We start from the raw sequence: 23452 nt of genomic DNA on the forward strand, positions 1-23452 counted from the left end.
CGAGTGCTTGTACACTGAGAGGATCGGCCTTAATGTGTCTGTGACGGAGACTAAGAGGCTCTAGCTCATCTAGCATTATAAATACATACACACACACACGCGTACACACGCGCGCACACACACTCACACTCACACACACACGCACGCACGCACGCACTCACACTCACACTCACACACTCACACTCACACACACTCACACTCACACTCACACTCACACTCACACTCACACTCACACTCACACACAGAAGTGTGGGAACAAAAACACACAGTCTATTGCCTCTGTATTTGCATTTCCATCTAAAAATTCACACAACACATGCAAAATATCACACACAGCTACAGCAAGATAACTGCTGCAGACAGATGTTTTTTTCCCCCCCAAACAGCGAAGGTGATCTCCAGTCAATGTGGCAGAAGCTTCATCTCAGTTTATGTCAGGCTCTCCAGTGTGCGGATGCAACTGTATGGCCCACGCAATTCTTTTAGGTCAGTGATCACAATGAGTAAGACACATGAACACATGGCTACTTGGGAATATTTGGACAGAACTATAAACAGACCTGTGAGCAGTGACATGGAAATGCTCTCTGTCAGAGAGCCACAGTTACATAAACATGTGTACATTAAAACATGTATTATGGTATGTAAATACTATGAAATTGCCTTGTTTTCGTTGTATTCGTGATGTGTTGTCAAACAGCGTTTGCCTTTTAATGCCTAAATCCTCAATTTAGTTCTACTGTTCTGTCTCCACATAATAAACGAGAAATCCTCTTGAGTTGTGACAACAAATTAATCCAGACTCCAGTGTGGAGAAGAAAAATAAAACAATTCCTGACTAAATCTATGGTAAGGAAATCAAAGACATGTGCACACACACAACTACAGGAAGAAAGTGAACCACTGCCAACATGTAGGTCTATGCTCCTCTGCAGAAGGTAAGGACCTGAACACAAGGACCATGGCTACTGCTTCCATCTTTGGCTACACACACACACACACACACACACACACACACTCACACACACACACAGAGACAGAGAGAGAGAGACAGACAGACAGACTGAGAGAAAAATAGAGATAGACTGACTATGGTTTAGTCATCTGAGAGTTACTCACTATATGACCCCTTTCCCCCATACTGTCTGTATGTCTAGCACACGGGCAGTCACGAGTGGTTACATTTAAGGGTAGTACCAAAACAAGGAGGCCTGACAGCTGTGATGCGCTGTGAGAGGTCTGCCCCACCCACAGACCAGTCCTTACTCCCATATGACAGTGAGTCATCTCACAGTCGCATCCTGTCGCTGTCCTCTCTTTTCCTCCTTTTATTCTTTCTCTCCTTCTGTTATGCTAAAAGATGGCAGGGAATAATCACACCAGATGCGCCACACAGACAGAAGCTATTGTGAAATGGACAGTAGTAGCATAAGGTCTTTTTTTAAGGCTTTATGATATTATGATTTAAAATATGTACAATATATGCTTGATATATTGATTTACACCCCAGAGAAGAGAAATACTCTTTTCTGATTGGCTGGCAGGGGTCCATTAATTCTCTGTGAAGGGACACCTATGAAGTACTTCTGGTGAAAAATGAATTATATTGTTAAATAACATGTGATCTGGAGAACTAGCCAGCCTAGAATCAGAAACAGCTAGCGAGCTAAAGGGCTTAACAACAGTGGAATCAACTGTAACCAGGCAAACTACCCAACATTCTCCTTGTCCGCGACTAAAGACAGAAGTACTATGAACTAAACAGGTTGCCTTCTTTTTAAACAGAACCAAATGTTTCCTTTGCGGGCTACACATGCATGCCTGGATACATGTGTGGCAACTGGGGTATAAGTGGGATAATGGCCGCTGAGGTGTCCCCTCATACAAAATTAATGAAATTGGTGAAGGAAACTCCACCAGTTCTTTGCCTCCACCTCGTCCATTAATCTTGCATAGCGGGACACCCCAGCGGCCATCCTCCCTCGCTATGTTTTACCTTCAGATGGAAGGATCATTATACAATTAATCTATTCAAATGACAACACTCATTTAACATGGTCTATAACAGCGTTAGCAACACGGTGCACACACACACACACGAGGCAAAAGAGTCCAAGGTGCTTCCATATGACTATGAGTCACCTCCCAGTCAGATCCTGTTCTTGTCCTCTCCCTCCCTCTCTCTCGCTCTCCCTCTCCCCGTCTCTCTCTCTCCCACTCTTTTTTTTTATCTCATTCTATTGTTTTATCTATTGTGCTAAACCACATCAGACAGTAGCACATCAGACATGCCACATTTACAGTAGATACTGTGAAATGGACAAACCAATCCAGCAGTGACACACAAAGCAGATTTCATCATGACATCTTTACAAAGCAGTGGGCCACTGTAGCAACATTATAAATGCTATATGATGTTCATCAAATAGCTCAGGAAAAGGAGGAATCAATTAAAACTGCAATGCTGTTTTCACACTAGTCATCTTAGCTGTGGTAGTGTTGCATACAAGGTGAGACAAAAGAGTGTGTGGTGAGGCAGAAACTATGCATATTTTAAATTTTACACTTCAAGTTTTACTTGTTTTATTAATCATGCGAAAGATGCTCAAGAACTAGAAGTAGAAGTGTTGAGGAAAAACTTTCTAGAGCTTAATGTGTGCTTCCATTGAAAAGCTACCATACTGAGTTTCGCTGTTATCTTTTCACAATACTCAGTTGCTGTTTTTTTACTGTCCCCTTTTAGAGATCAAACTATAGCTGGTAATGACCTGTACCATCACACACTATCATTGCATCCACTCAGCCCTAAATGTAATGAGGAAAAAAGGAATGTATAAATGACAGAAAGTGTAATAATAATGTAATGTTTGATTGTAAAGGTAAAAATAACAAATATCAGTGACGCAAATGATTATGAGTGTGAATGTGTGTCCTTATATGCAACAGTTATGTTATGTATGTATCCCATATGCTTACTTCCTGATGCATTCAAACAGTATGTAGTATTACTATTTATATTCCTAATAAATGTGTACTAGGCCCAACAGCTTGAAGGAAAGTGTCAGTATTTTTTGTCCCTTTTTAAATCAGTAAGTTACTGCAAAAAAAAGAACAGGAGTGGCTTTAGGACTGGTTAGGATAATAACACATCAGCACATTAGAGGACATTGATGTTATGGTGCCCCATAACAATGATGTGTCAAAGAAGATACATAACAGTGAAATTGGACCCAATACTGACCCCTTGAGGTGGGAGTGTTGAGGGGTGTGGTAACAGAGACATAAATTGCTTTCTGTCAGTGTGGTAAGAGGCTACTTCAAGGACAACCACAAGACAACCAGAGAGCCAGGTCTATTAAACTGTGGGGATATGAGAGCCAGGTCTATAATACTGTGGGGGTATGCTATGCTCTTGCTATCACAAGGTTTGTGTGGGTTGTGATGCACTAAGGTCACAACGAATGAGAGCAGAGAAAAGAGAACAGTACACAGCAGCCTGCTGGGAGGAGGACTGCATCTGTGATTCTACTCACAGAGGGGCTTGTGCAAGACAAGCAAGGCTGGAAACAGGCTACATATTGCTGAACGTGCTACAATGAGACGCATACTTAATCTAGATAGATTTGGGGGGCAGTCTTAAGGGGCGCTAAGCACCACAGCACCTGAGACACAGAGCAGCACTAATACAAGGCTGCAGCACGACGTCACTAGGAAGAGGACAAATATGGGTCAGAGAGCATCATTTCAAACTTAAAAGACCTCCACCTACTGCTACCACACATGGATCGCTTCAGCTTCAGCCCTGTGAGCATTTAGTCTTTGTCATTTCCCTCCCTCCTGCTCACACAGCAGCCACTGGTCTGTGCAGGTTGGGGATAATACACGGCACAATATACTCAATCACTCTGACATTAATCCTCACACAGGCAAAACAACTGGAGCCATGATTCTATCATGTTTCCCTGTAATTTTAAAGCAGAATGTGGCAAAGGGGCCACGGTGCTAATGGCGTGAAGAGAAAGCGTGGACCTTCTGTTCCACAAATAAGCCACAAATGTGAGTCACGGATATGAATATGCAAATGCCTTGTGTGTACATGTGTGTCTGCGACAGAGGGTGCAGCAGTGAGGCCGCGTAAGGGCCACCGACATGCAACGGATTGATTCAAACGCCTGGCTAAGAATTACCCAGAGTGCAAATGCGAGGCAAGCAGAAGAACAAGAAGAACAAACGGCCACGGGGGAGTAGTGACCTGGCAGCTGAGGACCACGACTGCAGGCGAACGCAAATACCCAGACACTGCAGCAACCGCCACAAACCTGCACCGCCCTGCATGGCACAGCACGGCAAACATAGCCCGCCCCCCCCATCTGCGGGCCAAAATAAATAAATAAATAAGCACGGAAAGGCAAATTAAATTGCTCCTGTTCAATACAGTGTATGATCTGACGCACCGAGGGATTATGGTTGTTTGTCCCTCTGAGGCCCTACCGTTTGGCTATTTTTGGGACACCTTCGGAATAGGATGCACCGGCAGTATATTCGATCTGCTGGAATAGGCCGTGTGTCCTTGTGGACGGTTACACTGAAACTCATTTAAGTCTTGTTAATAATACAGTCATCTTTTACTGCCGTTACATTTGCTGCCTAGTTGATTTAGGCGGTCCGCGCTGAGTGCTTGTTAGAGCTCTCACTATTGTGTTGAAAGAAAATGTCAGTGAAATTACTGATAAGTTATCTAATGCCAAGGCACCAGCACCATCCCAGGACTTTACAACGGAGCACTGCAGGATCACAGGCCCAGTCTGACCCACTGCGGAAAGGCCTTTGATGAGAGATCACTGGATGCAGAGAGACTGAATAAAGTCAGGGGTTATATAAGACTGTGGAACTGTTTGAGTGTATGTGTGTGCTTGTGAGTGTCTATGGCAGCCTGTCAAAAGACTAGTGTACAGAGGGATGGAGAAAGACAGAGAGAGAGAGAGGGAGAAAGACAGAGAGAGGGAGAGAGAGAGACAGAGAGAGAGAGAGAAAAGCTGAAGAAAACGAGAGAGAGGCAATATAAAAAGCCATGCACTTGGCGTAAGCTGCAAAAAGTGAGATAACAAGGCCAGACCCAGTTATATCAGACCAGCCCTGAACCAGAACCGTCTTGACCTACTACAGCCTTCAATTCAAACTGTTCTGCACCGACCTCATCTGCTCTGCCAGAATCTGGAACTCATTAAATTTGTCAGTTGAGGTCAGTATTTAAGATCATATTACGTAACGCATATTTACAATTTCTTAATTTTTTAGAGGACCATCTAGAATCTTTTCTCAGCCGAAGCTAGAGCACAGACAGAGACTGGCCTTAGACAGAGTTTTTTAATAAAAGGAAGAAAAAAAAGAGGGGAGAGATATTAAAAGGAAGGACAGAGAGACATTGTTAGGTGAAAATTCACTCAAGGCACTGAATTCATACTTGATTAAAGTCAGAGTTTCATATTTCTCCATCAGACATGGCTTCAGTTAGTTCAGTCAGTCAGTTATTGTGGGATTTCTTGTGGCATAGGCCTAAGAGCTGAAAATACGTAGGAGTTGGTTAAGAATGTTCAGGTACATTTTATAATAATGGCAAAAGCCTATTGAGCATAGCATACAGTTTCCATGATTAACCACAGAGCATGAATTCTCATCAAGATAAACTTCATCTGCTGTCTGGCTACATGTGATGTATTTAAGAGAATACATTGAATTGGAACTCGACAGCCTTAGCTAAAGTCACCCTCTTCATAAGCTCAGTTTCCTCAAAAGAACCATAAACCATAGACCATTAGAAAATAAAGTCAGCATAACTTTTGCCCAGGGCAAGAGGTGGTTGTTGTGGCCATAATGTACACAAGCAGCCACAGAGCAATTGCATGGTGCAGTGTTAAGAAAACTTCCAAAAGGATTTAGGTTCACTAAGGAAAAGACCATTTCTGAAAAAATGCAAGGAATCAAACAAGGATAAGAAATTTGACATAATATCCAATCACAACACTCTTTTGTTGGTTTAACTGAAACAAATATCCTCGTGCAAAAGGATTTGATGGATGGCATTGTTTCTTTAACAGCCCATGTGATACGAACCATTATGGTTCAGATGATGATAATAATAGCCAGATATTGATGACACAAATAATAATATAACTTTCATATAATATATTTTTATGTTAATAGTTCTACTGTGTGACCATCAATCTGACAGTGTCCCAAGTCTTCTCAAAATCTTTATGAAAGCTGTTAACAGAAAAGAGCACCAAACACTATTAATCTGATAGGGTTTCATGGCATCCTTCAGTCTGTTAATTGTATTAACACAAACTCAGTAAAATCACTTAATTCCTGAAATATGTCTTGCTTACAGGGCCTATCTTAGGGCAAAGGGCCTAAGCCTAGTTCACAGTGACAGTTCAAATGTATATAGAAGTCACCACTTCTTGCACTAGCTCCGTTTTAATATTTTATAAAATCTCATATGATAGAACACATGACTAATGACTCTCTCCCTGAAAATTATTTCAGAGATATCTCCCATGAAGGCAACCCTCCTAGCTCAACCCTCTCTCTTACACACACCAAGAGGGGAGAAAAGCAAACAAACAAAAAACAAAACATAGCAAAGCCAAACAATCAAACAAACAAACAAAAACAGTAGACCATAGAGACATTCAGTTTCCTTATATGGTAACCTACGGCAACTTAAAAGCTTATTTTGCCCTAATGCCCTACTCATTTTGAGCATTTTTTTTTTCTGACACCAGTAAATGCCTAGAATCACAAAACCTGTCCTTTTAACAACACTATACCAACTTAAAACAGAATTATAAGCGAGTGATTTTATATTGTGTGCTCATGGAACTCAACTTCTCAACTGAACCAGGCCTTCCTCACTGCTTGCATATCCCAGCATTTCAGTTGTTTAAACCTCACATTCCTGTGTGGTGTCATTCGCGTTTGTTTGTAGGGGAACGCGTTTGTTTATTAGCCAAAAGTTAGCTTTGCTACCTGGACAGCTAGCTGCAGTAGCCGAACAGTAAGTTAGCCACATGTAACACTCCCTCAGCGGTTTTGTAGTATCTCCTGAAAGACAACGCCGTGAAACCCAGGAGGGCCCGTCTGCTTACCAACAATGGACGTTCCCTTTCCTGCATCAAAGAATAATCCAGAGGTAAGCAGCCATAGTTGTTTTAGCTTCCCAAAAACCAGATTCGTGGGTGTACGCGGGAGCAGAATGCAATGTTATCTGGCGTCTTGGTCGTTTCCAGTTGACCAATTGGGGTGAATCATGCAGTAGGCATAGGCAGATGTACACTTCGAATCACACCAGTTTGAAAAGTTCAGTTAAAAATAGAATGGTGACGGTTTTCTCCCATACACACGCCTGCTGTACAAGAGCTACTACAGAAACATACTGCATTGAGAACTCAAATCAGTGATCTGGAAATGGTCTCGGTATTGTCCAATTAGCCAGGTACATCTTGAGTTGCAAACATCGATCAAAAAACTTTGGTTACCATCTTAAATGGCAGTTATTTGTAAACAAACAAATAAATAAGCAGCCCCTCATTAAAGAGTAACTGTCCGAGTCCTCGGGGAAGGCGCTGTAGTGCAGTTTCTGTTTAAAATGTGCAGTTTATCCCTCCAGACTAGCTGACCTTCACTCTGCCTGGGCCTCCGATGTGCTGATCTGTGCAATAGATGGATGTGCCACCACTGCAGCCACTTTAAAAGCCTGAACTTCAGCAAAGTCAGACTTATACAGCAGCAAATAAGTGTCAGAAAAAGACAGATTCAAATCAAGCCTCCCTCTTATCCGACACAGGTCGCACAGTGCTTAAATTTATCAGCACCAAGACAACAAATATGCACAGAGATATCAAAAACAAGAGAGTATCTTTAGTATAGAAGAGAGTGGTGGGGGAATGTTTGAAAGAGAGAAACATCTTTGAGTCTCTGTCTTATTATTCTGGCCCTGAACAGAAGGATAGAGGAGGAGGGGGAGATGGGAGGAGGTCTGGGGACACAGAAAGTGTGTCAATTTGGCAGAACCCAACGTTACATAATGCGCCCTCTGTCCCTTCGCATGCGAGGAAGTGTGTGTCACCCTCAACGCATTCTCCCCGTCATGAGAACGATGGCTCTCCAGGGCCACAAGTCACAAGGATGAGTCTGATGAGGGTTTGTGTGTGTGTGTGTGTGTGTGTGTGTGTGTGTGTGTGTGTGTGTGTGCGCGTGCGCGTGTGTGTGTGCGCGTGTGTGTGTATGTTTGCTCCCAAATGTGGCTTATTGCACTCCTAGAATCACAAAGCTGACCCTTGCAAGCAGATTTGCACCCTTGAACCAAACCCAGCAGCCAAAAAGCAAATATGCCCTTCTGACACACAACGTTGGCTAACAGCTGCACTAGTACACCATCACAAGCAGTCACATACAGATGAGAAAGGGGGCAATGACACTCTGTTGAATGTGGTTTGGTTATTGTGGTTTTGTTACTTGTTCATCAAGTGTTATAAATGCAAAAACACAACATTATTCATCTAGTATGTTAGCATAGACGGAAGAGGTTGAAAATGCATCATTTCCATGCATCACATTGAGTCTGCTGTCACATCGATCAGTCACATCATTATTTACAGTACCAAATGGCTCACTCAGTAATTAGGCTTCAACAACACATTATATCTGTGGAAGAGAACTCACTTGGACAGTGCTGCTGACGGAGTAAAGAAAGTACTAACAAGACGAGGTCATTTGAAGGTGCTCAATGGAGAGGGAGGCCATTATATCTGTCGGTCATATGATGTTAACAATACATTCTGCACAGAATAAAGCACTTTGAACTGCAACTATTGTACGAAATGTGCTATATAAATAAAGTCTTACTTACTTACAGCCTATATGTTTAAGACCACATTTTCATAGCCTAGCTGAGGGTAGCCTGGGTTTAACTAAATCTACAAGGCCTGATTTAGATTTAGTTTATCAAGACTTAGGAAAGTGATTTCAGCCACATGATTTAACTTTGGATTATACATGCTTGGATTTGGGGTACTGGATTTAAGAGTTAATGATTTGGGGGGTCTCTGTAAGAGCCTGAAATAGGTTTTATGGGAATCACAAGCATCTCTCAACGATAAAAGACTGCTCATGCCCACATCCTGAGTGTAGTGCCTAGGTACTTGTAAAGAGCATAGTTATGTACTTCTTAAAATATTTCACTGTTGGTTATGTCAGCATATTTAGTGAGAGCCAATCCCGGTGGTCCATATCAGGCATTCAGAAGAAGTTAGGTATTTGCAGAAGTCCCTAAAGCATTGGGTTGTACTGGGATTCCATCATTACCATTTTGATCTGTTATTAGAGCAGGAATACGAACACAGTCCAAAGCATGCAAAGAAGGACTATACACTCACCCATGGAATATTTTTTTTTATTAAGCGCTGTCCTTCTTCCTCAACTTTGTTTACCATGCATACATTTTATGGTCTAACTGACTGGGTACTGTGAAACAGTTATTCATGCCAGAGCCGTCGGTGCAGTCCAGCATAAATGTTCCAGCTGTGCTCTAGCTCTAGGCTATTAACTATGGAAATCTTTCCAAAGTCTGAATGTAAGCATGCATTCAAAATGATACAAATATTAGATAACCATACATACATAACCAAACATAAGTTTTGATATATTTGAAAATCAGCCGGTTAAGGGAAATATTCAGAAATATTATATTTAGATGTAGGTGGGTTGGTATTAATTCAGGTGTTTGTATTAGATAACAGAATTAATAGGTCACTGAATTTCTGAACAGTGACGTCAATAGCATCCTGTTTAACGATCGACAAAGCCAGGGCACCAAAGCACCAGCCAGTATTGATAGATACACAGATAGTCCAGGGCAAACACCCGTCTAATGCCATGGCCCAGTGACACAGAAAGCCCAGTTTTAGCTGTCTCTCTCTCTCTCTCTTTCTCTCTCTCTCTCTTTCTCTCTCTGACACACACAAACCAATAGGTAACACAGTAACAACATAATATAGCTGCCTGGCCTGCTGACACACAGCAGCTCACCCCAGACACACACAGCAGCTTACATACCCCTGGGCAGGGCATGCAGACAATGAGACATGGAGCAGAGAGAACATGAGCATAAAAAGCACTGAGATAGGAGGGGGGGGGGGGGGGGGGGGGGGGGGGGGGGGAATACACTGATTGAAAGCGGATAGACACGCACGAGTAAAAGAGAGGGTAAATATACAGAGTAATGAAGAATGCAAACCAAAAATGTAGGTGAACAATTAAGCGATGCACACTCTTGTTAAAAATAGGTGAAAAAGGAAGGAGGGAGAAGGAGAGTGCGTGAGAGACGGAGAGAGAGAGAGAGAGAGAGAGAGAGAAGGCAGAGGAAGCTTGTTTGTGAAAAGAGGGTCAGACACATGAATAAAAGGAGAATGTGTAGGAATGTGCTGCAGAAAGAGGGCAAGAGAGGGAAAAGGGAATTGAAAAGGACAGGGGCTTAGGGAATCGGAGCTGTGCAGCGGCATAGAATAAGGTCGTTTCTGTCTGCCTGATGGTGTAGAATATGCCAGTTTAAAAGCCTGAGGTGTTTTTTTTTTTTGCACTCCTCCAAATGCATACTAAAGCCCAGCTCAAATCACTGAGGGTGTGATCAACACATTTCTCTAACTAAACACAGTGATTTAGTGATGTGCTTAAATGTACATGGCTGTCGTAAGGAATTGCTTTGTGCGAAACCCACAGTCACTAAATTAATGAGAGTGCGATGCTTGGCACACTAACACAATTACACAAACAAACTGAAATGCACCAGAGCATGATGTACCACACCCAAAAGGGGAACACTGAGACAACAACCCCCCCTTTCCCTGCCCCCTCCTCAACTCACACTCACACAAGAGCACCCTTGGCAGTCAAATCATATTTTAGTTTATTACATTCTATAGGATCATCTATTCATGCTTTTTTGTGGTGGCTCGGTCATCGCCATCTGTTGCCCAAATTAAAATGCGGCTTTTTCCTCCTAACGTAATCCATCTGGTTTGATCAAAATAAACCCATTTCCTTTCATTCGTTCTGAGCGTGATGGGGAGCTCAGACAAAAGACACCCCGTACACACACACACACACACACACACACACACGTCCACTTCTCCTCCTCCTCCTCCTCCTCCTTTCTTTCGCTCTGCTACCAAGGCTCTCCGTCATGCAGACAGAGCCACACAGCCAATGGCGTCGCAGGAAAGAAACGAGTGTGTTTCCATGGGAAACCAGAGCAGCATCCTCTCCACTGCCAGCTGAGCTACAGAAACTAGCACAAAGCACAGACTGTAACCCCAACAGAAAATGGTTATAAAACAGCGCAGATATACAGGCAACTGAAAGTAGGCGCTTTTCTCCTGAGCACTCGGCCTTCGTGTTGTCACACGTTAACATGCCACTCATGCATAGGGAAAGGTCCACCCCAGGCTGGTAGTGTGGCACGCGCGTGGATGTGAATAATGAATGGGAGCCACGCAGGGAGAGAGAAAGAGCGTCAGCGGGAGAGAGAGAGGGAGAGGGAGAAAGAGAGGGGAATGGAGCAGCATCCCCCACCCCCAATCCCCTGTGCTGCCTCACTGACTCATCCAGAGCCTGTAGCGAGTGGCATCACAGCCCTGGCAGCACGGCCACGGTCCCTGTTAGTGCTGACAGCAGAGAGCCCTGGCCGGCTTGCCAGTCACACATTAGAGAAAAGGGAGTAAATAAAACAACAGCAAGCCCCTCTGCTACTGAACACGGAATAGCATGTGACAGCTATGTTTAAACATTTTGATGTGAAAATGGATGGTGTCGTTAAAATTAGCAATTAATTCAACACCTCAGTTACTGTGCAAGATGGCTAAACAAAACATAGGCGCTCCAGGGTATAATCTTATGTATGAAGAAGTGTTCATCTTACAGGACTCGCACGCACTCTCACACAGGCAGCGGCATTTCACACGTTCGTGTGTGTGTCCTGTGTTCACAGGTCATGACAGCCATGAAACATGTTTTGAAATACCTGCCTGACGGTTTTCCCCTGCTTACCTCTCCTGAAGCTCTGCTCCTGCGATCTGGCACAACCAGTGTATTGCCATTACTGCCTGGAACTATTGTAGATCCAATACTCATTCTAGGCCCAACTAACATGTAGCGTTTGTCCCCAGATCTGTACTGGATACTGTGACAGAGAGTTCCATCGTAAGTTGGATCTTGCAAATATTTAGACGAATAGTCTGTCGATTTGGAGCACTGCATGACTATCAGTACAATGATGCTGATGAGAAAAAGGGTTGAGACTGACCCCAGTGTAATAACTAAGTAAAATGTGACATTGTTTTCATCCTCATCTTTCAAGGAGCCTTTAACATCTGAAGCTGCGAATGCTTCTTTGGGCTCCACAACATTGACGAGTACAGTCGCTGTGGCTGAGAGTGATACGTTTCCATTGTCTTTTACCAAGATGACCAGTTTGTGCTGAGCTTCATCAGTTTCTGTGAATGGCCGAAGGGTTCTTATCTGACCAGTGTAGCGGTCTAAACTGAAGAGGGTGTGGTCAGAAACTTCTTGCAGTGAGAAAAGCAACCAGCCGTTGTATCCTACATCGAGGTCATAGGCTCTTACTTTAGCCACTAAATGACCTGCATTTACATTTCGGGGTATCTCCTCCACTCCTTCAGCAGATCCGTTGCTGCTGAGAGGTGACAGAATCAGGGGAGAATTGTCGTTCTGATCCAGAATGAAGACTGTTATTGTGACGTTGGTGCTGCGCACAGGAGTTCCAGAGTCTGTAGCAAGTACATGGAACTGAAATGATTTTACTGTTTCAAAGTCGAAACTTTTTAAAGCGTAAACCATCCCATTTTCGGAGTTGATATTTAGGGTGGATGTGTGTTTACTGTCGTCGCCACAATCTCTACAAATCTGATAATTTACCAATGCATTTTCATTCAAGTCGCGGTCAAACGCTGAAACTGAAAACACTGACTTTCCTGGAATGTTATTTTCCGCCAAATAAAACGTGTAAGGGGTTAGTAAGAATTCTGGACTATTATCATTGACATCTGATACAATAACCTTAATGGTTTTATGAGATGACAGTGAGGGTTCACCCGCGTCCTTAGCAACCATAACAATGTCGTGTTCATATACGTCTTCTCTGTCAAGTAGAGAATTTGTCACCAAAGAGTATATATTATCTTGTGTTGATGGCATTAGTTTGAAAGCTGTATCGTTGGGAAGTGAAAGGGATACTTTAGCATTCTGTCCATCATCTAGGTCATGCACACTTATAAGTGCAACTGTAGTTCCTGGTCTTGAATCCTCGGCAATGGCACTAGAGAATGACGTCACATCGATTTCTGGAACATTATCATTAACGTCAATAATCTTAATAGTTACGCTTTTATCTGCTGTTAATGGGACAGGACCCCTGTCTGATGCCTGAATGTCTATCTCATAGCTTTTTTGTTCTTCAAAATCTAAATTCCCTTTCACGATAATTTTTCCTGTGATGGGATCTAAATCAAAGAGTTTGCGCATCTTGCTGTCGACGTCGTTTCCAAACGTATAAAACACCTCACCACTTGGACCGTTATCCAAATCAGTGGCGTTTACTTGTATAACTGTTGTTCCTAAAGGTGAGTTTTCATTCAGAGTGGCAGAGTATACATCCTTTGTGAAAACAGGCATGTTGTCATTGACATCCAGCACATCTACAGTTATCTCCATTGTGCCAGACTTTGGCGGACGACCACCGTCAACTGCAGTGAGCAGTAGTTTATGAATTTTCTTCGACTCTCTGTCTAACGACTTCTGCAGAATCAGAAAAGGCATTTTTCGATCTTCGCCTCGCTCCTTGACATCAATACGAAAATGGTCGTTTGTGCTTAGTTTATACATCTGTATGGAGTTGGTGCCACCATCCGGATCACGGGCTGCCGGAAGCTGATAACGCGCGCCTGGCATGGCTGATTCCGATATCTCCAGCCGTTTCTCTCGCTCAGGGAAACTCGGAGCATGATCGTTTACGTCCACAACCTCCACCGCTACATAGTGGATTTCTAGAGGGTTTTCCAAAACAGTTTTTAGATTAATCAAACACACGCTGCTTCTCTCGCAAATCTCCTCTCGGTCTATTTTTCCTTTCACGTACAATATGCCATCATTCTGGTCAATCTGAAAAAGAGAATCTCTCGAACTTGATACAATACGAAATCCTCGTTCTTTCAGTGTCCGTGGATCAGTTCCTAAATCCTTTGCGATATTCCCCACGACAGTCCCGTCCTTCATTTCTTCAGAAATAGAATACCTAATCTGCGCAAAAGACCCCTTAAAAAATAAAAGCAGAGCGACGAAAACCAGGCGCTGCCAACGCTCTCTCCACGCTCCAAGTCTTTTATGTCCCATTTTGTCGAAAATGAACGCCACACCGCGTTAAAACGACTGATGCCTAAGGATAACCTCTCTCTGCATTGGCGATTGTTGTGGTATAGATTTAGTAAACACAATGAAATAAATCCTTTCTGTCTGATCTCCACAGCGACGGATGTAGCCAAGTTCGCGTACTCGAAGCCATCTAACGTGCTTATGAAACCGATTCAAAGAACTGTTCTGTTCCTCCCTCCTATAAGCGCTTCTTTGGATGTACAGCGACACCATCTGATTACTTGTAATAATACCACGTACTGCCATTGGCTATTTTGTGTGCCCCAAAGAGTTTTACAACCTTTAAAATATAAAACCGATATGCGATTTGTGTTAATTTCAGCACTCGCACTGTGGACAGCGACCAGCAATGTCAACGGCCTTGCTAGCTGCCACTGCAGCCTACTATTACGTCTAGGTATAGTTGCGCAATATTGCTGAAAAACTATGGGAAAGAAGAATTAGGGAAATGGTCGTTATTTTGCATGTTGTAAAGGAGAGGTTCATTCACTTTTCTAAATTTAAAACAGAACCCTTTTTAACTTTACAGCTCTCACACTGTGGACAGCAATTAGCATTGTCTCCCTTGTCAGCTGCCACTAACAACACTTACTACCTACCTCAAGGCCTAGGTGCGTCATATTGCTTAGGACACAATACAGAACAATGGAAATAAAAAAAGCAGGCAAATGGTCAAATAGAGAGACTCTGAAAATGCACCACCTATATAATTCTTGTAATATCTGGTATATCTTCAGTGAATTTGCGTACAAATGTGAAACTTTGAATGAGTGACACTTAGGAACAAAACTTTGGGGTCAGTTTGACTGGTAACTTTATCTTACCTCCACAGAGAGTCGTTGTCTTCGATCTGGAATCACGAGAGTATTCCCATTACTCCCCGGAACTATAGTAGATCCGATACTCATTCTGGGATTAACTAACATGTACCTTTTATCACCAGATCTGTACTGAATACTGTGGCACAGGGTTCCATCATAATTTGGATCTTGTAAGTACTTGGACGAATAGTCTGTTGATTTGGAACATTGCATGGCAATCAGCACAATGATACTGATTATAAACAGTGCTGATACTGATGCCAATGTGATGATCAGATAAAATGTAACATCGCCCTCCTCGTTGCTTACTGAGTTTTTAACATCCGAAGCGGCAAACGCCTCTTTTGGCTCCACCACCTTAACAATGAGTGTCGTAGTCGCAGAGAGTGAAACGTTCCCATTGTCTTTGACCAGTATGACCAGTTTATGTTGGGATTCGTCCGTCTCAGTGAAGGGCCGAAGGGTTCTTATCTGCCCGGTGTAACGGTCCAAACCAAAGAGCGTGTGGTCGGTGACGTCTTGTAATGAAAATAACAACCATCCGTTGTAACCCACATCAGCATCATAGGCCCTCACTTTTGTGACTAAATGACCTGCGTTCACATTACGAGGAACTTCCTCTACACCTTCTGAGGTGCCATTAAGACTCACAGGAGACAAGATCACTGGGGCATTATCATTTTGATCCAGTATAAATACATTAACTGTGACATTCTTTCCTCTGGATGGTTTCCCACTGTCACTTGCTAATACCTGAAACTGAAAAGATTTCAATGTTTCAAAATCAAAGATTTTAAGCGCGTAGACGTTCCCGTTTTCTGAATTGATGTTTAGAAAAGATGCATATTTACTGTCATCTCCACAATCCCTGCAAATCTGATAGCGAACTAGGGCATTTTCGTCAAGATCTTTATCGGAGGCATACACTGAGAAAATAGATTCACCAGGAACATTATTCTCTACCACATAAAATTCATACTGGCTGACTGAAAACTCCGGACTGTTATCATTGACATCTGATACCAGCACTGTTATTGTCTTCTCAGATGACAAAGGTGGCTGTCCCGAATCTACGGCAGTTAAAGTGACATCATATTGAAACTCTTTCTCCCTGTCCAGTGGGGAGCTAGTGATTAAGGAGTATATGTTATCCTGTGAGGACGCCACCAGTTTAAAAGGTAAGTGCTTAGGTAATGAACAAGACACTTTACCATTGACACCAGAGTCTAAATCCCTCACACTGATCAATGCAACTGTTGTTCCAGGCCTAGAATCCTCTGAGACTGCTCTTGAGAAGGATGTCACCTTAATCTCAGGTATGTTGTCATTAACGTCCACAATCTTTATAGTAACACTTTTGTCTGTTGTCAGAGGAGCAGGTCCCTTATCTGAGGCTTGTATGTCTAACTCATAGTTATCCTTTCCCTCGTAGTCTATATGCCCCTTTACAGTGATTTCCCCACTGACTGGGTTTAAATCAAACAACTTGCGTAATTTACTGTTCACAATGTTACCGAAAGAGTACACAACCTCGCCATTTAAACCTTCATCTAAATCACTCGCATTTACTTGGATAACTGTTGTTCCAATTGGTGCATTTTCTTTTAGCGTGACCGTATATTTGTCCTCTGTAAAAAGTGGTGCGTTATCATTCACATCCAAAACATCAATCGTTATCTCCGTTGTTCCCGACTTTGGAGGTTTCCCACCGTCGATAGCGGTAAGCACTAACTTGTGGGTTGTGGAAACTTCCCTATCTAGAGTTTTTTGTAAGATCAGAATGGGAATTTTTCCATCTTCCCCACGATCTTTTACCTCTAAACTAAAATGATCATTTTGACTCAGTTTGTACAGCGCAATTGAATGTATACCTCCATCCGGGTCGTGTGCTGGCTGAAGCTGAAACCTCACCCCACGGGGTACAGATTCTGATATCTCTAAACGCGTTTCTCGTTCAAGAAAGCTCGGGGAATGGTCATTAATATCTACCACCTCCACCATCACATAATGGATCTCTAACGGGTTTTCGAGAATTGTTTTGAGATTAATCAAGCACGTGCTGCTTTGCTCGCAAACATCTTCCCTGTCTATTTTACCATTCACATACAAAGTACCATCGCTTTGGTTTACCGTGAAAAGGGAATTGTCTGAGTCTGACACGATACGAAACCCTCGTTCCTTCAATGTCCGTACGTCAATCCCCAAATCCTTTGCAATGTTCCCAACAATAGCTTTCTCATGTTCCTCAGAAACAGAGTATCGTATTTGTGCCAAAGATCCTTTCCCAGACAAAAAGGCAGCAAAAAATACTAGCCATTGCCATCTCTCCCACCATCCACATCGCCTTTGTTCCATGTTCTCGACCACAAAGAACTGTGCTTTTTTCTTAAATCATATCCAAATCAAAACAGTGTCCATCCATTGACCTTCAGATCTGCAGTTAATAGTTTTCCTGATATTGGCGAAAACCGATATCTGAATCCGCGATATGGTTCGTCTGTGCGGTGAAAGGCAGGTGTAGCTAAGCCAGTTTACTTGGACCCCTCCGATAGGCAGGACCTTAAAACTATGATGCATTTCCTCTCAAAGTGGAAGTGCAACATTAGATGTACACTGACACCATGCGTCTGGCTGTGTATTACAGTGTAAGTCTTGTTTGACTAGTTTTTCCATTAACTTCAATAATATAAGAAAACACCGATACCCTTGTTAGCATATTTCCATGTTTGAAGCTGTACGTCGGCTATGGACATTGACTGCTTTTGAGCAGTCGTGTACAAAATTGGCGATTCAGTCGTCATCCTACAGATGACGTATGCATATCTGTAAAGTATATAACACATTTTCAGCTGTGGAAACCCACACAACACATGTATTGGTTTCATCGCCTTTACATCTGTGCTACTACTCCCATCAAAAGTAGATAGAGAGAGAAAGGGCTTTTAAGTGCCACGTAACCATGAGCCACAACGAAATGGTCGTTCAGAGTCTTTCCATAATGGGCCATGTGGTACCGTTCAATAATTTAGGCAAAGAGAAAAAAAGATGGATGACGGTGAAGTGAATGACTAAGATATACTGCAAGGAGAACGAAAGGAGGTGTCAGCAGCGCTGTCAACAAACTACATTCCTAAACTACAAGACAGACAAATACATTCAACAGGTGAAAATGCAAACAGAGCACAAACTGCCAGTCCATTCATTCTGCCAGTCCACGCAACACCTACTGTATGTTCCGCTTTAAATGTACAACATTATTGAATTAAGCCAACGACGTTCCACAGCCTTTCTCTGATACACCAGTGCAGGCTACCGATTGTCTCACCACCGATTGCCATTTACAGGAAAGACCTGTGAGAAACCTGACGAAACCAACCTGTCGTAAAGTAATGCCTGGAATGGTGGACGCATGTGTTATAAAGCATTATCTTACCTCTCCAGACGGGCATCTTCTATCTGGCATCATCAGTGTATTGGCATTACTGCCTGGAGCAATAGTCGAACCGATACTCATTCTGGGCCCTACTAGCATGTATCGTTTATCTCCAGATCTATACTGAATGCTGTGACACAGTGTCCCGTCGTAATTCGCATCCTTGGAGTTATAGTCTGGTGATTTAGAACACTGCATGGCAATCAGCACAATGATACTGATGATAAAAAGTGCTGAAACCGACCCCAATGTTATGATTAAATAAAATGTTACATCGTTCTCCTCGCCCATGTTCGCTGGGCCCTTCACATCCGAAGCTGCGAAAGCCTCCTTAGGCTCCACTACTTTAACAATGACTGTCGCAGTCGCAGAAAGTGAAACGTTCCCATTGTCTTTGACGAGAATGATAAGTTTATGTTCAGATTCATCTGTTTCTGTGAACACACGAAGAGTCCTTATCTGTCCAGTATAGCGATCCAAACCAAAAAGGGTATGATCAGTAACTTGGTGCATAGAAAATAACAGCCATCCGTTGTATCCTACGTCGGCGTCATATGCCCTTACTTTTGTGACCAAATGACCCGCGTTCACGTTACGAGGAAGTTCCTCTGTACCTTCATAAGAACCATTTGAGCTTACTGGATACAAAATGACTGGTGCGTTATCATTTTTATCCAGTATAAACACGTTCACTGTTACATTGCTTTCTCGAGATGGTTTCCCACTGTCACTCGCTAATACTTGAAACTGGAACGTTTTCATGGTTTCGAAGTCAAAGCTTTTAAGTGCGTAAACATCCCCATTTTCTGTATTGATATTCAAAAAGGGGGCATGTTTGCTTTCTTCCCCACATCCTCGACAAATCTGGTAGCGAACCACAGCATTTTCATTTATGTCTCGATCGGAGGCAGTCACGGAAAACACGGGTTCTCCGGGAACGTTGTTCTCCGCCACATAAAACGTATATGGATTATGGGAAAACTCTGGTTTGTTGTCATTCACATCAGACACCATCACTGTTATTGTCTTCCTCGATGACAGTGGTGGCTCCCCTGAGTCTGTTGCAGTTAAAGTAACGGCATATTGGTACACTGCTTCCCTATCCAAAGGTGAAGATGTAACTAAAGAATACATGTTATGTTTTAAGCTAGGCATTAATTTAAAAGGCAGATCCTCCGTTATTGAACAAGACACCTTTCCATTTACACCAGAATCTAAATCAGTAACGCTTATGAGTGCAACTGTAGTTCCAGGTCTAGAATCCTCTTGGATAGCTCTTGAGAAGGATGTTACCTCAATCTCAGGTGTGTGGTCATTTAGGTCAACAATCTTTATAGTCACACTTTTATCCGTGGTTAACGGTGCTGATCCTTTATCGGATGCTTGTATATCTAACTCATATACATCGTTTTCCTCAAAATCTATATGTCCTTTAACAGTAATTTCCCCATTAATGGTGTTTAAGTCAAAAAGGTCGCGTAATTTGTCATTTACGCTATTTCCGAATGAATAAATAACTTCTCCATTCAAACCTTCATCTAAATCAGTGGCATTTACTTGCACCACAGTGGTTCCGATTGCTGAATTTTCATGTAACGTTACAGAATAAACTTCCTCTGTGAAAACAGGTGTATTATCATTTACATCAAGTACATCAACTATTATATTCACTTTGCCCGATTTCACAGGTTTTCCTCCATCAATGGCTGTAAGTACTAACTTGTAGGCTGGGGTGGTCTCTCTGTCTAATGACTTTTGTAAGACTAAAATTGGGATTTTACCGTCCTTGCCACGATCTTTCACCTCTAAACGAAAATGATCGTTTTCACTGAGTTTATAAAGCTGAACCGAATTTGCACCACCGTCTGGATCACGGGCTGGCTGTAGCTGAAAACGCACACCGCGTTGTGCAGACTCTGATATCTCTAAACGTTTCTCTGATTCGACAAAGCTGGGGGCATGGTCGTTAATGTCTATAACCTCTACTTCAACATAATGGATCTCGAGAGGATTTTCTAAGACAGTTTTCAGATTAATCAAACAAATGCTGCTTCGCTCGCAAACCTGCTCTCTGTCAAGTTTCCCATTCACATACAATACACCGCTGTTCTCGTTTACTCGGAAAGGAGATTCGCTTGAACTTGACACAATACGAAATTCTCTCTCCTTCAGGGTTTTGGCATCAACCCCTAAATCCTTTGCGATGTTGCCCACGACTGCTCCATCCTCCTGTTCTTCCGAAATGGAATATCGTATTTGCGCCAAAGATCCTCTCCAGAACAAAAAGGCAAAACCGAAGATAAGCGACTGCAGTGACTTCCACCACGATGGACGTCGTCTTTGTTCCATATTCCGTGAGGTAAGTCACAACCCACCCTTATTACTGTGTGTTCAAACGCGAAGCTTGTTTATCCATTTGCAAATTGTTACCTCCGATCAAATGGTAAGACGTCCACCATGCAATAAGAGAATGAATTTCATCCGTGGAATAGCCGATATAGCCAAATGTGTTTAGTTCCCTTCTTCTAACCTGATAGGGTGGACCTGATGATGCGTCCCCCTCATCACTTTATGTGGAGCGATACTTTAGAGGTGCACTGACACCATGCGATGCCAACTCATACTACACTTCCGCACAGTCGGTGTATTAAGAGTTAGAGCAATATTTAAAAACAGGCACTAAACATTGTGTAGGATATTCGTAGAGCATTTCAGCACTCGGGATGTGGACAGCGACTGTCTTAAGCAAACTCTCATTCTCGACCCAAAATTACTAGTGCAATGTATAAGAATGTCACATGCTGATATAAGGCAGCAGTCATCAACAGGAAAGGAGAGACACTGAATACCACTATCAATTTTACGTAGTGTGAAATAACATGTTGCTGAATGGTGATGCAGGTGATATTTCTCATGCTACCGACCAAATGTACCTTTCCTATTTGTCAAACATTGATAATTACCAGAAAAAGCTTGATTTGGGAAAGCGTGTTTAATGAAATCAAGCAAACTGTTACGAAGAGGTACTGGAAACAGGTTGTTTAACTAAACAAATCGTGTTGGCTCTGCCAGGTCAGTTTCACAGCACTGGTAACCAAAAGGCTGCCGCCACCAAAACAAATGTCATTCATTCCAACAAGAGAACACCGTAGAACAGTGCAATTAAGCACAAATCCCCCCAAAAAGCAGTTTAATCCATTGTTTCTGCACATTATACTCCAGCGTGTTTGCTCAAACTTCAGATAATAAACAGGAACGCCTATTTAACTTCATCAGAACAAACTAGATTATATCATTTGTTATACTTGTGTCTTACCTCCCCAGAGGCTCTGCTCCTTCGATCCGGTACGACAAGAGTATTCCCATTGCTGCCTGGCACTATAGTAGAACCAATACTCATTCTGGGTCCAACTAGCATGTAGCGCTTGTCTCCAGATCTGTACTGAATGCTGTGGCACAGTGTCCCGTCGTACGCCGCGTCTTGTAAATACTTGGATGAGTAATCTTTTGGTTTGGAGCACTGCATGACAACTAGCACAATGATACTGACGAGGAAAAGTACAGAAACTGCTCCCAGGGTGATGATTAGATAAAACGTAACACCACCTTCCTCCTCACCCCGTGCCATGCTTTTGTTGTCAGATGCTGCAAAAGCTTCCTTGGGCTCTACAACCTTTACTGCCACAGTCGCTGTTGCTGAAAGCGAAACGTTTCCATTATCTTTGACTATTATGACTAGTTTATGTTCAGATTCATCTGTTTCTGTAAACGACCGTAGAGTCCGTATCTGTCCTGTATAGCGGTCCAAACTAAAAAGAGTGTGATCAGTCACTTCTTGTAATGAAAATAGTAACCAGCCATTGTATCCGACGTCGGCATCGTAGGCCCTCACTTTAGTCACCAGATTGCCAGCGTTCACATTGCGGGGAAGTTCTTCCACACCTTCAGCGGAACCATTGGCGTTTACAGGAAACAGTATCATCGGAGCATTGTCGTTTTGATCCAGTATAAAGACGTTTATTGTGACATTGCTAGTAAGGGAGGGAGATCCAGCGTCTGTGGCCAACACGTGGAAATGGAACATTTTAATAGTCTCAAAATCAAAGCTTTTTAGGGCATAAACGTTCCCATTTTCCGAATTTATATTTAGGAAAGATGTGAACGGATTATCGCCACAATCTCTACAAATCTGGTAAGTGACGAGTGCGTTGTCACCATTGTCACGGTCAGAGGCCGAAATAGAAAACACTGACTCCCCTGGTATATTATTCTCCTTCACATAAAACGTATAAGACGTCAGCGGAAACTCGGGGCGGTTGTCATTTATATCTGACACTAACACTTTGATTGTTTTCTCAGATGACAAGGGCGGCTTTCCTGCGTCTTTTGCACTTATAGTAATATCATATTGAAATGTATTTTCTCGGTCTAAAGGGGAGTTTGTAACTAAAGAATATACATTATCCTGCAAAGACGGCGTTAATTTGAATGGTAGGCCTTCGGTTAATGAACAGGACACCTTTCCATTGATACCAGAATCTAAATCATTCACACTAATCAAAGCTACTGTAGTACCTATTCTGGCATCTTCAGGAACAGCACTCGAAAAGGAGGTGACTTCTATCTCGGGCGCATTATCATTTATGTCAACAACCTTTATCAGTACACTCTTATCCGTTGTCAAAGGAGC

The 23452-nt window shown here is 42.7% G+C and overlaps 1 protein-coding gene and 1 long non-coding RNA gene across 4 annotated transcripts in view; one reads left to right on the forward strand and one right to left on the reverse strand.

The window, feature by feature from the left end:
• The window catches only part of LOC105912965 (protocadherin alpha-3-like), a 28479-nt gene extending 6408 nt beyond the window's left edge, over positions 1-22071 (reverse strand). The window contains exon 1 of one of the 3 annotated variants that reach the window (XM_031587320.2): positions 18763-22071. In XM_031587320.2, the coding sequence (XP_031443180.1) occupies positions 18763-21111 (2349 nt within the window). In that variant the 5' untranslated portion in view covers positions 21112-22071. The other 2 variants (XM_042710820.1, XM_031587318.2) reach the window with 2 other exon arrangements.
• LOC122133841 lies at positions 5642-21115 on the forward strand. Its single transcript, XR_006153022.1, has 4 exons — positions 5642-7195; positions 16376-16507; positions 16595-16645; positions 20935-21115. It is a non-coding gene; the product is annotated as an uncharacterized LOC122133841 (long non-coding RNA).
• Positions 22072-23452: the final 1381 nt, after the last annotated feature.

This window comes from Clupea harengus, chromosome 20, assembly GCF_900700415.2.
Source record: "Clupea harengus chromosome 20, Ch_v2.0.2, whole genome shotgun sequence".
In the NCBI taxonomy this organism is placed as follows: Eukaryota; Metazoa; Chordata; class Actinopteri; order Clupeiformes; family Clupeidae; genus Clupea; species Clupea harengus.